The sequence below is a fragment of the Lissotriton helveticus genome, chromosome 11 (assembly GCF_964261635.1).
Source record: "Lissotriton helveticus chromosome 11, aLisHel1.1, whole genome shotgun sequence".
In the NCBI taxonomy this organism is placed as follows: Eukaryota; Metazoa; Chordata; class Amphibia; order Caudata; family Salamandridae; genus Lissotriton; species Lissotriton helveticus.
The window spans coordinates 992,115,216-992,130,703 of NC_136072.1; the positions used below are offsets into that span (position 1 = coordinate 992,115,216).

The 15,488-nt window shown below is 44.5% G+C and overlaps 1 protein-coding gene across 2 annotated transcripts in view; it reads left to right on the forward strand.

The window, feature by feature from the left end:
• TRPV4 (transient receptor potential cation channel subfamily V member 4) overlaps positions 1–15,488 on the forward strand; it is a 595,067-nt gene that overhangs the window by 537,745 nt on the left and 41,834 nt on the right. For both annotated transcript variants that reach the window (XM_078667355.1, XM_078667354.1), the window contains exon 13: positions 10,180–10,496. In XM_078667355.1, the coding sequence (XP_078523481.1) occupies positions 10,180–10,496 (317 nt within the window). The remainder of the gene's footprint in view (positions 1–10,179; positions 10,497–15,488) is intronic.

The following is a 15,488-nucleotide window of genomic DNA, read 5'->3' on the forward strand; positions in this document are numbered from 1 at the left end:
CTACGAGCATGCAATGGGAGGGTGGAGCCCGATAGACCAGGGGGATATATGTTTAATCGATAAAACCAGACCTCAGTAATCGATTATATCTTCATTGAGGCTAGGTACTGGGATAGGCTGTATGAGTTTAGGGTCATTGAAAGATCTGACAGCGACCATAATGCCCTAGTTTTGTCCCTTAAACCGGGGAGCTTTGGGTTGAAAGGCTCAAGTCCGGTTGAACACTGCGCTACTGTTCCATTAATATTAACAAATTGCAGGCGAAGGGTCAAATGGCCAGACTTACAAGCATCCACTAGTAAACTTGCTGAATTATATGAGACCATTATTCCGCACATTGAAGAGATGGGGAAATCCGGCCATTTGGGTAGGGCAACTGAAATACATAATCAATTGGTTGCCATATTAAAAGATATTCGGTACCCTGTGAGAAGGGCAAACCAGCCCCGGACTACAATCCTTCGATGGTTTAATACCTCCTGTCGGAAGGCCAAAAAGGCCTTGCTTACAGTAATAAAAACCAATGACAGTGAGGCCATCAGGGTGCATCGCACTATGTATAAAAAGGCAATTTGTGATGCTAAGAAGGAATGGGAGGCCACAATGTGGGTGGAGTTGGGATCTGCACTTAGTTGTAAGGATTCCAAATTATTCTGGTTCCATTATTGCAACTGGACTTAGTGGGCATACCCACGCGCTTGCCCCCAATATTGCCCCCTCGATCTGGGAAAGCCACTTTGGTGCTCTATATGGCACCTTTGAGTTTGATGGTTCGCCTGTTAGTACTCTTGAACCTCAGCAATCTCAAAGCGTCAAAGGGGCTGAAGAGCGTGGATGGTTGACTGTAGTCCCTACATGCCTCGCCCCAGTTGAACCATTTACTTTGATTGAGGTTGAGACAGCTATAGGTAAATTGCTCCCTAATAAGGCTCCAGGATTGGATAAACTACCGGGGGATTTGTTTAGGGCACAACCTAAAATCTGGGCACCCTACTTGGTCGTTCTATTTAATGGCATTTTGCAGGGGGACGACCTGCCCCCTACTTGGTTAGGAGCAGAAACTGTGCCTATTTTAAAAAAGGGCTGCCCATTAACCCCCTCCAATTATAGACCCATCAGCTTAATTGATACATCACAAAAGCTGATGGGGAGGGTCATCCTTGACAGGATTCTCGGGTAGATCGATGAGAATTGGATCTTGTCTACACTCCAGGCAGGCTTTAGGTCCGGCACCTCTACCTTAGATCAGATATTTCGCCTGCAGGTCCTGTATTGGAAAACAGCAAAGGTGGAGGGTGGCAGCCTCTACCTTGTGTTTGTGGACCTGCTGGCAGCATTTGATCTAGTCCCCCGTGAAAAATTGTGGAAGGTGCTAGCAGACCTGGGACTCCCGCCCTATTTATTAGCCGTTTTATCTAGGCTTCACGTAAACAACTTTGCCCAGGTCAGGTGTGGCAGGCATGGCGAACTCACAGACCAATTCCCTGTCCAAAAAGGAGTTCGCCAAGGGTGCGTGCTGGCACCCACACTATTCAGCCTCTACATTAATGGCCTTGTGGAACATTTGAATGGTGTGGTAAACAATGATGCACCTAAATTGGTTACGGGTAGAGTGCCCGCTCTGATGTTCGCAGACGACACCCTGTTGTTGTCTAGAACATCATCGGGCATTCAAAAAACACTTGATGGATTCGTGGAGTTTTTCGAGCTTCGGGGATTAGAAATCAATCTGGGAAAAACAAAGTTTATGACTTTTAACCCCCCTAAGCGGGTACGCCCAAACCCGGTTTTACATGGTACCCCCCCTTGAAAGGGTTAAAACATTCGTTTATCTGGGTGTTACTCTGACTGAGAATTTTGACTGGAACACGCAGATTGCTAAGTCCACACTTAAGGTATCCCAGCTTGCGGGGGTATAAGTAAAGTTTTTAGGGAGTCAACCTTTAGGCCGGTGTCCCCAGCTCTGGAGATATATTGTCGCCAGGCTAGAATGGCAGCAATTTACGGGGCTGAACTTTGGGGGCACAAGCAGATAATGAACCTTAAAAAGGTAGAGCCGTCTTTTGTGAGAAACCTAGTTGGGTTAACGCCTAGTATGCCTTTGATCCCTCTTAGACTTGATCTTGGCATGGTGCCAATAGAGCAGATCATAAGTGCAAGACCAATTATGTACAGGAAGAGGTTGTGGTCAGTCCCTGAACTGGCCGCTTACAGAGCAGAATTTTCTGAGATTTGGTCTCTTCTCATATATAAAAAGATCCCCTGGCTCCAGCACATTAGTGCTGTTAGTACCCGGTTAGGTCTTTTGGAACTGTGAGAAACCCCTGAGACTTATTGCCCAGGGATATCGAAGAATGAACTTCTTTCTCAGATACGTATGCAGAACTTTCAAACGCTATCGAGCTCTGCAACATTGGGTAGGTTGACATCTGAGTTCCTCCTAGTTAAACCAGAATCTAAAGCTGAGGAATTCATGGATCTAATTGAACCCCCACTTGCTCGAAAGCTATATCTCCAGTTAAGGCATGGCACTCTACCCATTAGGTCTTTTACATCTAAATGGCTAAAACCTAATAACGAAGTTTGCCCTGCATGTAGTTATAAAAGTGAGAATGTAACTCATGTATTGTTTTTTCTGCCCTGCCTATTCTGCAATTAGAAAATGTTGGCCGATTCCTATTTGTAAGAATTTGGGACTCTTGCATTTTACACAGGCCTGTAGGAAATTGATCTATGATACCCATCCTCCCATTGTGTTTGCGGTTTCTCGTTATTTACTCAGTATGTGGCGTAGGAGACAAACCTTTCTAACCTAATTATTGTACTTATTGCTTTTTTTATTTCTCGTATTCTGATAACTCGTAGTTTAATTCTTTTTTAACATTTTATGACTATTTATTCTTTTATTGTTCGTGCTGATGTATTTTATGTGCACTTTTATAGTCATTTGACCGAAATAAAGTTATCAATAAAAAAAAAACCACTAACAATGTGGTCCCTAATCCAGTGTCTTTATTTAGTGCATTAGTGTTGGTTTGTTACTTTGGAATCGTGATTAGGTGAATCCAAAGTGATTGCTACTGCCTGGCCCCGTCTTATGAAATCACTGGCTCTGCTTTTTTTGTAATCACTCGTCCAGTTACAGGTGGATGGGATTTGTTGCTGTGAATCCATCCCTTTACTGCTTCTGTCTCCTAGGCATTTCTTTACAGGAGTCATTTCCCTCAGGCCTGAGTGGGTCAAACCCTAGCTTGTGGAGAGTTCAGTAGTACTTCTTCTCCGGTAGGTGAAGTTCATGCAAGAAATCCCAAAATTGGGGCTTTTTTTTTTTTTTAATTAACAGAAGAGTTCCCTGTCTGGATCTTGTCAAGAAACAAAAAGTTGGGGCGATGTTTTGTTTCTGGGTGGTAGTGTATTTCTGTAGATCCTGTATGGCATGTAAGACCCGAATGGCTTTTCTTCTCCGGTGGGAGTGATTCCTGTCCCTTCTTCAGTTCCGCAGATGGTGCCACGCCTAACAGGATGGTGTACAAGAGAGAATAGAAGCCATTGACATGTTTCTGAGTTTGTCAGTGTTATGGCTTGACTAGGTATAAAGAAAGCATGCTTGTTGAAAAGGGTAAAACTTTTTTGTATTGTATTATTATTGATTATGCATAGTGCTTCCTACCCCTGGCGAAGCTTTGATTCACATTATGGGGAAGGTTGGGGGAGTGCTTGGTTGGAAGAGTATTGAAGGCAGGGGAGACCCAATAAACCCTTGTAGGCTTGGGCAATGAGTAGTTAAAGTCACAGTATGCTACAAGGGACTTATTTTGAAACATAAACTCTTAGTTGCGAGTCGTACATGTGTAACTGACTCAAATGTATCAGAGTATCACGCTGAGTCACTAACTAGTGTCAATCAAGGGAAGGAAAATGAAAAAGAACACACAGAGAGAGTAAGTTATATTTCTGAAAAACTTATTCTGTATTTAGTGATGGAAACAATGGATTTACATCTTGGGAGACGGATACAGGGAAATAAATTCAAGCAAAAACTGAAAACAGAGGTAGAAATAACAATGGACCTTCAGTTCACAGCTTAAACATCAACTCCTGATAAATAAAACAGACAACCAAGAAATAATTAATAAACAATGGTCGTATGTTGGTGGCAGCGCAACACTTTTGGAGATGATGAAGGTGTCGACGTTTCGGTCTAATGTGCTGGCGTCATGTAGACCATCGTCAGGACTAAACATTTCATTGCAGATAGAAACACCCTGAAATTTGTTAAGGCTAATTTAAACGTTGAGTGGACGACAAATGTTGTGGGGAACCAGATGCCGACCGATCACGCTGTTTTTCGATTACTCAAAAACACAAAGTTACGCTGTATACCCAATTACTAGCTGCCCATCTATCGCACAACGGAATTGTTGCCCTATATACCAGAAGTTAAAGATTTGTTTCAACCATCTGGTTCCCCACAACTTCATCTCCAAAAGTGTTGCGTTGCCACCAACATACGACCATTGTTTATTAATTATTTCTTGGTTGTCTATTTTATTTATCAGGAGTTGATGTTTAAGCTGTGAACTGAAGGTCCATTGTTATTTCTACCTTTGTTCTCAGTTTTTGCTTGAATTTATTTCCCTGTATCCGTCTCCCAAGATGTAAATCCATTGTTTCCATCACTAAATACAGAATACATTTTTCAGAAATATAACTTACTCTCTCCGTGTGTTCTTTTTCATTTTCCTTCCCTTGATTGACACTAGTTAGTGACTCAGCATGGTTGGAAGAGTGTGACCTACATGAGGTGCTTTTCGCTGGCAGGAGGGTTGAGCCTTAGCAACACTCTTAGCCCGCCATAGGTCACTGTGCAAAGCGTGGGATGGAGAGAAGACTAGTGCGGAAGAGAGCGATTGCTGTTCACCTGTATTTATAATTGTGTGTGGGGTGTGAGTGTGGCTTGTGCAGGAAGTGTTTTGGTGTTGTACATGAAGAGTGGTGTGTTGCTGTGCTCGTGTTGTTGTAGTTGTGTTGTTGCGGATATGCGTGGAGCGGAAAGTAGGAGAGTAAAAGATAGCAGTGCATGTGGACGTGTCTACCACCCTACACAGGGCAAAAGGTTCTGGTTCTTGGCTGGGTTTGAACAACAGAGCAGCAGCCCACAGGAATGGACTGAAATACATGCAGCCCAGTACCAGCTCTGTGGGACCCAAGTGACTGAGGCCAACCTCTAGGCATCCGTTCTAAATTATCTGACACCCAGGAGCGACAGTGGAACAGTCCACAAGAATGCAATCCTACCAGGAGGAGACACAAATATTTGTTGAGTATTCAGTTTACAGTGTTGTAAGTGAAAACAAATTAAAACGCTCCATCCATGAGAAAAGGATTGCACAGAGGTTTCTTTTGCACTAACTATTTGAGCACGAAATTGAGAAATTCAACCTAAGAAATGAAAGAAAAGAGCATTTGTGTGATGAACTCTACTGTAGGAACTGGACGTAGAATGGCACCAGCAAAGGTGAAAGCAAACGAATGGAAGAACGTTGAAAACAACATTAAAATGTAAGGATCTTGTGTGTCAGCGGAAGGAGAGAAAGGTAGAGAGCAACAACGCTGCCGAGGTGCGGCGCAACGTTCATTTTATCTGTGCATTGGACACTTTTTACTTACCTGCTCCTCGCTCAGGGGCTGCGCTGAGGACATTGCGCACCCCTTGTCCTCCTGGGACTTCCTTGTTTGCCGCCACCAGAGCGCCCCACGCTCAGCGTTCCCTCCCCCTCTGACGGGCAGGTCACGAGGGCGGGGACGGGCGTGTCTCACATCTTGGGCTGCTCTCTGGTTGGCGGGGCAGCTCCTCTGTCCCTCCCCCCCTGGCAATTTCTATCTGCCGGGCGAGTCCCGCCCCAGCTCTCTTGAATAGTCAGACCTCCCGAGGCTTCGCCGGGAGCAACAACGCTGCCGAGGTGCGGCGCAACGTTCATTTTATCTGTGCATTGGACACTTTTTACTTACCTGCTCCTCGCTCAGGGGCTGCGCTGAGGACATTGCGCACCCCTTGTCCTCCTGGGACTTCCTTGTTTGCCGCCACCAGAGCGCCCCACGCTCAGCGTTCCCTCCCCCTCTGACGGGCAGGTCACGAGGGCGGGGACGGGCGTGTCTCACATCTTGGGCTGCTCTCTGGTTGGCGGGGCAGCTCCTCTGTCCCTCCACCCCCTGCCACGCCCTATTGTTCCCCTACTTATGGCACTAATATCCCGGCCGCGCAGCGGACGAGCGCAGCGGGCGCGACGAAGGCGCATCTAAGTTATGCCCGTCTGCGCCCGTCCGCGACGGGCCGGGACCAGGGGCCACACCCCTTGCCCCTCTGTTGTCATATACGCCTGCACAACTCCTTGCCTGTTTCACTGAGGTGCTTCTTCCTCACACTCTCATGCAGCATCTTGTTGCATTAGATATCTATGTCCCCTATTCAGACCGTGTTGTGCTGCCACACTCAATTACTCCCTTGCCTACGGCGAACATCGACTCCCTCCCTATTGGTCCCTCATCTCCCCCTCATACTGCCTCTGCCTATCTCCTCAATACTCGCTCGGCAGGCAAACACCAACTTGACCTGTTTAACCTTCTTACTACAGATTCTCCAGATTTTCTGTTCCTTACGGAAACATGGTTTTTGGAGGCTTCCCTTCCCGACATCCTTGCCATCCTTCCCCATTCTTATTATGTCCTCCGGGCCGATCGCCCTGCAGACAAGATCGGGGGGGGTGTTGCCATGATTGTCCGTTCCACTATTCAATTTCAGCTTCTCCCCCAAGCACCCATCGTTGGAGTGGACTTCTTAGTCGCCCGCTCCTCCAATCTGCCTGCACCTCTCACTGTTGTCCTTGTCTATCGTCCTCCCCTGAACAGGCCGTTATTTGTGGCCTCCCTGCAGGAACTTCTCGCCACGTTGGTGGTGAATAACTCCTCTGTTCTCCTGATGGGGGATTTTAACTACTGGCCTGGCGACCCCAGGGAGGACCCAGCATCCAAGGACTTCACGGCCACTCTCCTCTGCCTCAACCTGAAGTCCCATGTCTTGGTCCCTACCCACAATCTTGGACACATCTTGGACCAAGTTTGGTCATCTCAGGACATAGTTTCCTCTCCCAGCATCCTCCCTTGCACATGGTCTGATCACTCTCTCATTTCCTTTTCTATTACTACTGGTCCCCCTCACAAGCCCTTTCGTCCCAAGAATGTCTACACCCGTAGTTGGAATCATGTTGACTTGGCCTCTCTCTCTCACTCCCTTGCTTCTTCTTCCCCTGACCTCACTGACATCTCCCTTGACTCTCAGGCTGTTGCAGTTGGTAATTGGCTTTCCTCCGCATGCGATCTAGTAGCCCCCCTTAAGTTAGTCAAGTCCATTCGCCCTCATGAGGCTCACCGTTGGTTTAGCCCGGAGCTTAAGACCCTCAAATTGGAGCTTAGACGCTCAGATCGCCTTTGGCGCCGTGACTACTGCCCTGATCACAAGGCCAAATACAAATTACTTCTCAGGGAGTATAAGAAGGCCATCTTGACCACCAAGACCAAATACTTTTCCGAACAAGTGGCGCTCTCGGCTAACAAATCCAAAGAAATCTTCTCTTTGGTTAAGAACTTGGCCACCTCCGATCGTGCTTGCCCTCACTTTACTCCCTCCCAGGCCCTTTGCTCTTCCCTTAACAACTTCTTTATTGAGAAGATTGTTAATATTAAATCTAACATCCTGGTCACTCCTTTTATTCCTCTTCACTCTGCCCCCTCTGCGCCTAAATCTTCTTTTTCTTCTTTCCCTCCCCTCTCCTTGGACGCTTTTCTAGCTCTGCTCACTAAAATCAAGTCTGGCTCCCCCACTGACTGTGCCCCTGCCCGCATTCTCAAAACCCTTTTTTCCTCTTGCCCTGATACCCCTCTCTCTCTTCTTAATGCTTCTCTTTCCACCGGATTGGTCCCTTCTTCATTTAAATCAGCTATTGTTTCTCCTATCCTTAAAAAACCTGGCCTCGATTCTTCTCTTCCCTCCAACTTCAGACCTATCTCTCTTCTTCCCTATCTTGCTAAAATTCTTGAATCTTATGTTACTTCTTGTCTTTCTGCTTATGTTGAACGGAACCTGCTACTGGCATCCCACCAAGCTGGTTTCCGCTCAGGTCACTCGACCGAAACCGTGGTGTTAGCCGTCCTTGACGAGCTTAAAGCCAAGGCTGATGTCAACTCTCCCCAAGCTTTGATCCTCCTCGATTTGTCCGCTGCGTTTGACACGGTCGACCATAACATCCTTTTGGACCGTGTCAGCGCAGCGGGCATACGAGGCACTGTCCTCTCCTGGATCACCTCCTTTCTGACAGGTCGTTCTCAAGCTGTTCACCTTCCCGGCTTTTCTGCTTCCTCCCTCCCGGTGCCCTGTGGGGTCCCCCAAGGTTCCTCCCTTTCTCCCCTTCTTTTCAATCTCTACATTCACCCTCTTATCTCTTCCCTTCTTGAGCTGGGGGTCTCTGTGTATAACTACGCCGACGACCTCCAGCTCGTCTTTGACCTTTCCTCCTCTTCTCACGCCTTATCCTTTTTTCACTCCACCATGGTTTTTATCTCTGGGTGGATGAGCGCCAACCACCTCAAGCTCAATCCAGATAAGACTGAGCTTGTCCTGATTGGCGGCTCATCCAGCCCCTGGTCCTCTGCTTTCTGGCCTCCCATCCTTGGCCCTTCCCCCACCCCCGTTCCTTCCGTTAAAACTCTGGGCATCAAGGTCAGACAGGACCTGTCCATGCATGGCCAGGTCAGTGCCGTGGTGTCCTCCTGTTTTCTTTCCCTCCGGATGATCCGGAAAATCTCTCGTTTCTTTTCTCTTGACTCCCTTAAAATTATTATTTCTGCTCTCATCACTTCCCGCCTTGATTATGGCAATAGCTTGTTCGCTGGCATTCCTGCCTATGAAACCCGCCGCCTACAAGCTATCCAGAATCAGGCTGCCCGTCTTATCTTTCACTTGCCCAAATCCCATCACATCACTCCCGTCCTCAAATCCCTTCACTGGTTGCCCATCTTGCAGAGATCCCTGTTCAAATTGGGGTGCCTTGTTTATCGGGCCCTTGATCACTCTGGACCGGCTTTCATCAATTCTCTGATTTCCCTTCACACCCCTGCCTGCACCCTTCGTTCATCATCTTCTGCCCTCCTCACTGTTCCCCGCTTCCGCAAATCCCGCACTGGTGGAACCCGCTTTTCTGTTCTTGCTCCCCGGTTCTGGAACTCCCTTCCTCTTTCTATGCGTTCGATTCCTATCTTTTCTCATTTTCGTAAAGCGCTAAAAACTTTCCTCTTTGTCCAGGCCTACCCCCGCTAATCCTCCTGGCCCTGTCTGTCCGGTTCTTAGAGCTCCCAGCGCCAGGAAGCCGTTTGGCCATCGCGCGCTTTACAAATATTTTCATTCATTCATTCATTCATTCAAAGGCGTTAAACATTCTTTCTGCAGCAAATCAATATGCAGCGCCCTCCGGCAGAAATTAAAAAACAACGATAGAAAAACACTAAAGTTCCTTAACAGCAGTTTTTTTCTGTGAGAAAATACAAAATATGTTGACCTAAGGGGTAACTTGATTAACTTTCATTTAAGTAGCATGACGTCATGTTGTGGAGCAATTATATGTTACCATTTACTAGGTTCACTCGGGAATAGAAGCCACCGATATTGAAATTTAAAAAAGTTGGGTGATAAGGATTAAAAATGGCTGCCAACTTAAAGGGTGGATGGGGAGGTCAGCCGTGGCAAGATACTGTGGGAGAGTTAATGGGCCCTTGCAGATCAAAATTAATTGAATGGAGAGTGGAGATGATGGGGCAGTCCAGCAATCCCCGCATGCCCATTGCATGCAACTTGCAACATGAGAAGGATGGAGGCGGGAGAAATGGCGCTAAGCAAGGCAAGGGCTGGAGAAACAAGTATAAACATATGTATCCTTACTGAAGCAAAAACAAAACTGTAGAAAATGCACAAAATAAAAATAATATATATTTGGCTCAAACTCATTACTTTGACTACAAAGATTAATTAATCCTTCCGGATTCAATTGACAAAAGTAGATTGTAATAAATGCGTACTGTTTAATCATATGCAGGCAGTAACTGGACGTTTTTTCCTGTTTTCCACAGCTTTGGTGTCTTTGCTGAACCCTTGTCCCAGCACACACAACTGCACCGAAAACTCCACAAACTGCACCCCCCCCGAATACCCCTCCTGTCGGGACAGTAGCACCTTCAGCAAATTCCTTCTAGACCTCTTCAAGTTAACCATCGGCATGGGGGACCTGGAGATGATCAACAGTGCCAAGTACCCCGCGGTCTTCATCATTCTGCTGGTGACCTACATCATCCTGACGTTTGTGCTGCTACTCAACATGTTAATCGCTCTGATGGGGGAAACTGTTGGGCAGGTGTCAAAGGAGAGCAAACAGATATGGAAATTGCAGGTAATGAACCATAAGTAACAATAGTTTCTAATTTACACATACATGCCTAGTTTGACCTATTTCTGTCCGGTGACAGCAAACAGGAAAACCATAGTGAGACAGGCTGTGGTTCTCTGGTTAAGAGGGGAAACAAAAACTCCCTTCTAATCATGTTGCAAGCAACTCAGCTGCTTTATCACTGATGAGTCTCATAGGATTGACTTTATGCTCATCGTGCTCTTCTTTTGCACAAGAATTTATTAAGTCGCCTTTTCCTTATAGGTCTCTGTGTGTGTTGTGCGAGCATGTATAACCCACCCTGTGGGGACAGGCTTGGTCTAAATAGCTTGGCTTAACCTTGTCAGAATTAGATAACCAATATCTTTGTGAGGACTGGTGCATCAGGAGGACCGGCCCGTAGTGTGTTTACGTACTTTTGAGCATGTGTATCAAAAAACTAAAAGTGGAGTTATATTTGCCTCGGTCCATTTTATAACTTACCCTGCTATCAAAGCACACATTGAGTTACAATAGTAAATACACACTTCATTATGGTCAATGGCCGGTCCTCATAATGATAGGTATGGTATGTTGTGCTGGGGTATGTGTGTGAGTGCGCGCACATGCGCGTACTTTTTTTTTGGTACACTTTTTTTTTTTCGCCGCTTCTTGCGCTGATCTTGTGGCATCATCATTGACATAGGCATCATGAAGTCATCATTTACATTGACGGAATTGCCAATTTGTGTTTGATCATACCCAAATAACACTCATCAAAGCCATGAGCAGCAACGATTGAGCTATGAACGCTCCAAGTACTGGTCCATTGCAGAAGCTGTACACACTGGTGACAGAAGAGAGTTTAGCAATTGTACTTGCAATGCTGCTTTCCCTACTGTACCCCACTGAACCTTATACCTGTCTAGGAGAGGGTCAAGCTCATTGGTTCCATAAGCACAAATGTGCGGGGCTGCACAGAATTAAAAAAAAAGCAGATGTCTCAAGAAGGTTATGGCTACTCCTACCTGTGCCTGTATGGTCTTTCGCAAGTTGATATGGGACTTCTCGCACATTTGAAGGCAGCAGATGTCTAGTGCATTTACTTTAAACCGGGGGATCCGCAGAGCCACAAAAGATGCACTCGCCTTCCATAATTGTGATCGAAGCACTGCAGTGACTCCCTCGTAGAATGAGATGAGTAAAGGATGTTAACTCAATATTGAATTTGCAAAGAGGAGATTGAAGGGAAGGTGAGGTGACGAGTGGGCAGAAGGTTTCAAGCTGTTACTAACCGTGGAGCCAATGTGATTTCTTTCACACATCATTGCAGTGCTGTCAGTGAAATCCTGCACTTTGTTTTTGTAACTGCAGAAAAATTATATTAAAGTGCTCGACTGTCATTATTTGTTCAGTGGATATGAGTACGTTTGAAATGACATGATAGAATACTGTTTGTATATAGAAGTTCAAACAACATACCGTCCTATCGGTTCTAAGCCATGTTGCTTTAGCTAATTTATTGCCATTGTAGAAAAATCTTTTTCATCCCAATCCTGGATATTTTCAGTTTTCTTGATTGCAAAAAGAAGCCTAAGATATTTTATCGCAGAACCTTCCCTGTTCCAACCATTAGCTGATTTTTTATTTCAGGTAAGTCACTGGTTTATTGAAAGTCACAACCATGGCCATAGCCCTGTTAAATCTCACTTTCTACTGACCTGGATAAAGAAAAGCAGATTTTCACCACTGAATCTGTTGCTATCACACAGTTGCTGCAGTTGGTCAGCACCAAAAGAATTTTGGAAGACTACAAAATAGTGTGGCAAACGCTGAGAACATTTTAACAAAGTTTGGGCATTCTGGCTCGAGAAAGTAGAAAGGCTGTATTATTCAGGTGATCAATATTCCATGCATATTTATTTTGGGTATCGGAGCATGTTTGTTCACAATGTAATTTCTTTGGTTTAGACGAAGGATGGCAGTCAAACTACGGTTTGTATATGCGACTAAGCAAATAACTATCACGCGAAAGTGAATCGTGCAAATGTTTATCCAGTGTCATCTTTAATGCATAAACTCGTAGTGTATTGCTGTGCAGAAAGTTCCAAGTGGATGCTGATAGTGGCCTTGAAAATGGGTTACTATTGCCCACATGCATCATTGAGAATTGCATTCGCAAACGGTGCGAATCGCAATTTTCGGACGTTTGCGAATGCAATTCTCAAATTTTGGACGCATCCTGCTTTTCGCAATTTTCGGAATCGCAACCATGTTGCGATTTCTAAAATTACGTTTGCATTTAAGAAATCACAATTTGAGATTTCTTAAATGCAATGCATGATAATTTTAAAATTGCGAATTCGCAAATTGGATGGGGTAAATTAGCATGAAGTTGAACTTCATGCTAATTTACCGAATACTATCAAACATGCACAAGTTACATATTTGAAAGTTTTAATTTACACACAAACATGTCCTTGGGGCTTGTGTGTGTGTAAATTGCATTTAAAGTTAAATTTCAGGGGTGCAGGGAGGGGTTCTTTGGACCCCCCCTGCACCCTTGAAATTGCATTCACATTTTGCGAATTCGCAAATTGAAAATCGCAAAATGTGAATGCCTTTCCATTCATTCCTATGGGCCTTTGGGCCCATAGGAATCAGAGGGAAGGTTTTCCGTAATTGCGATTCGCAAATTGTGAATCGCAATTAAGGAAAAATAAGGAATCGTAAAAAAAGTTGCGATTTTTTCATTCATTGCCGTTTGCGATTTCTAAATTGCGATTCCTTAATTTTCGCAATTTAGGAATCGCAAACGGCAACAATGATGCATGTGGCCGTATAGATCTAAAACTTTTTATTAATGCCAACACTCTTCACCATCAACTGAAAAGTCAGAGTGGTATAGATCTAAATTTGATCACTGTGTGGCATTCTGTATGTGGGTTTGATTGATTGATTGGGTTCATATGGTGGGAATTTGAGACGGCCTAGCGTCTAAAGCTTTTTAGAATTCCCTATGATTGTTCTCTAAGATGTGAATGATTTGAAAGATGTCACTGTGATGTATTAGGAATCCTCTTGGCCAGGCTTTGGTATAAGAGGGATTGTTTTTAAAGATCTGTTTTATATACAAATTTGTCGCTGATTTGTCTTGGGCAGGGACACTACGACCCATATTAACACAGCTATCACAGCCTTCGACATGGCAAAGACAGAAACCTCCCCACTCGGCATGATCTTATTAGATGCCGAAAAGGCTTTTGACCGGGTGGGGTGGGACTATCTCTGGTCTGTTTTGTCTTTCATTGGCTTCAGGGGCAAAATGGCCAGCTGGATTCAGGCTCTATACGATAAACCCACGGCTAAAATTAGCTATTTAGGTATGCTATCCTCTGCCTTTTTCATTGCACAGGGCACTCGGCAGGGGTACCCGCTGTCACCTCTGCTCTTTGCCCTGTCCATGGAGCCATTCCTGCTAGCACTCCTTATACAACCTAAGATAATCCCATTTAGCTCAGGATCCCATTGCTTGAAAATTGCTGCATATGCGGACGACATTGCAATATATTCCTCCAATGTCACATCAGCATTAGAGGGCATTATGGTCGAAGCAGAAAAGTTTGGCAATATTTCCGGCTATAAATTAATGTGAACAAAACCCAGATAGTGGTCAACTATAAACCTATGGGGGTAACTTTGGGGATATGTCAGGCTGCTAACTATTTAGGGGTAAAAATGTCATAAAAAATCTGTGACATAATCCCCATTAACTATGATGTGCATGTTAAATCAACCAAGCTGCTTCTTAAAACATGGCATAAATTACCACTAAATATTATTAGTAGAATAAACTTAATCAAGATGAAAATTCTTCCTAAGTTTCTTTATCTTTTTCGTTCTATCCCGTTGGCAGTTAATAATATTTTTTTTAAGAAACTCGATGGAATTTTCAGCAGTTTCATCTGGGGTTACCGGAAAGCACGAAATAGCTTAGCTTCATTAAAAGGGTCTATTGATATGGGAGGGCTTAACTTCCCAGACTATAAACTTTACTTCTGGGCTACCTTTATTGGGCGTCTTCGTTCCCTGCTTAATTCTGATTCAAAACATTTGTTCTTTCATACCATCATGCTGAACTCTGATGCAAGCATGTTTTTGCTTAGATTGAATGAACCAAATTTTTACAAAAGAGTCAAATTTAAGACTGCTCGAGATATTGCCAAGATTTGGTTCGGCATTTTGCTTTTTTGTAAGACCTCTTTTTTTCACATTAAATTACGACTTTGGGGTAACCCAGGACTTCCGGGGATATTTAATGACAGCCAGGCTAATGTGTGGGCAACTCATGGTATTGCAACCTTGGGGGACCTGTATGGCACCAATGGCTTTTTAGACTTTGAGATATTAAAAAATGTATACCATTTTACGGAGCCCATGAGGTTTAAATATATTCAGATAAACTATCTCAGACTCTGATATTTGGGAGTGCCTTTATTCATCTAACACCAAATCAGTAATAAGTACTGGCTATAGCTGTTTAATATCTTATGTAAAATACGATTGCTCCAAGTTAGCAGAGAAATGGAGCTCTAAATTGGGACTGACGATCTATTCAGAACAGATTGCTCACTCTCTCTCTAAAATCAATAACTTGGTACAATCCGCTAGTGTACGATTACAACAATTTAAAACCTCTTGTCTGTTATATTCTTAAATGGTCTTCAAATGTACAATACTCCGAGCGTACCAAATGCCCTAAATGTGATATGGTGGGCGCTAATATAGAACATATGCTATTTTCCTGCCCGCTATTGAATGATTTTTGGCTTAATTTGGACAAAGTTTTGAAACTAAAATTAGCTAGGCCACCATTACTTTCTGCCCCTACTGTACTCCGAGATATACATAGTAGTATCTTACCACAACAGGCTTTAATTACTATTTTACTTTCCTGTGCTAAACTTACGATAGCTAGGGCATGGATTTCGCCACAGCCGCCACATATTATGCAAT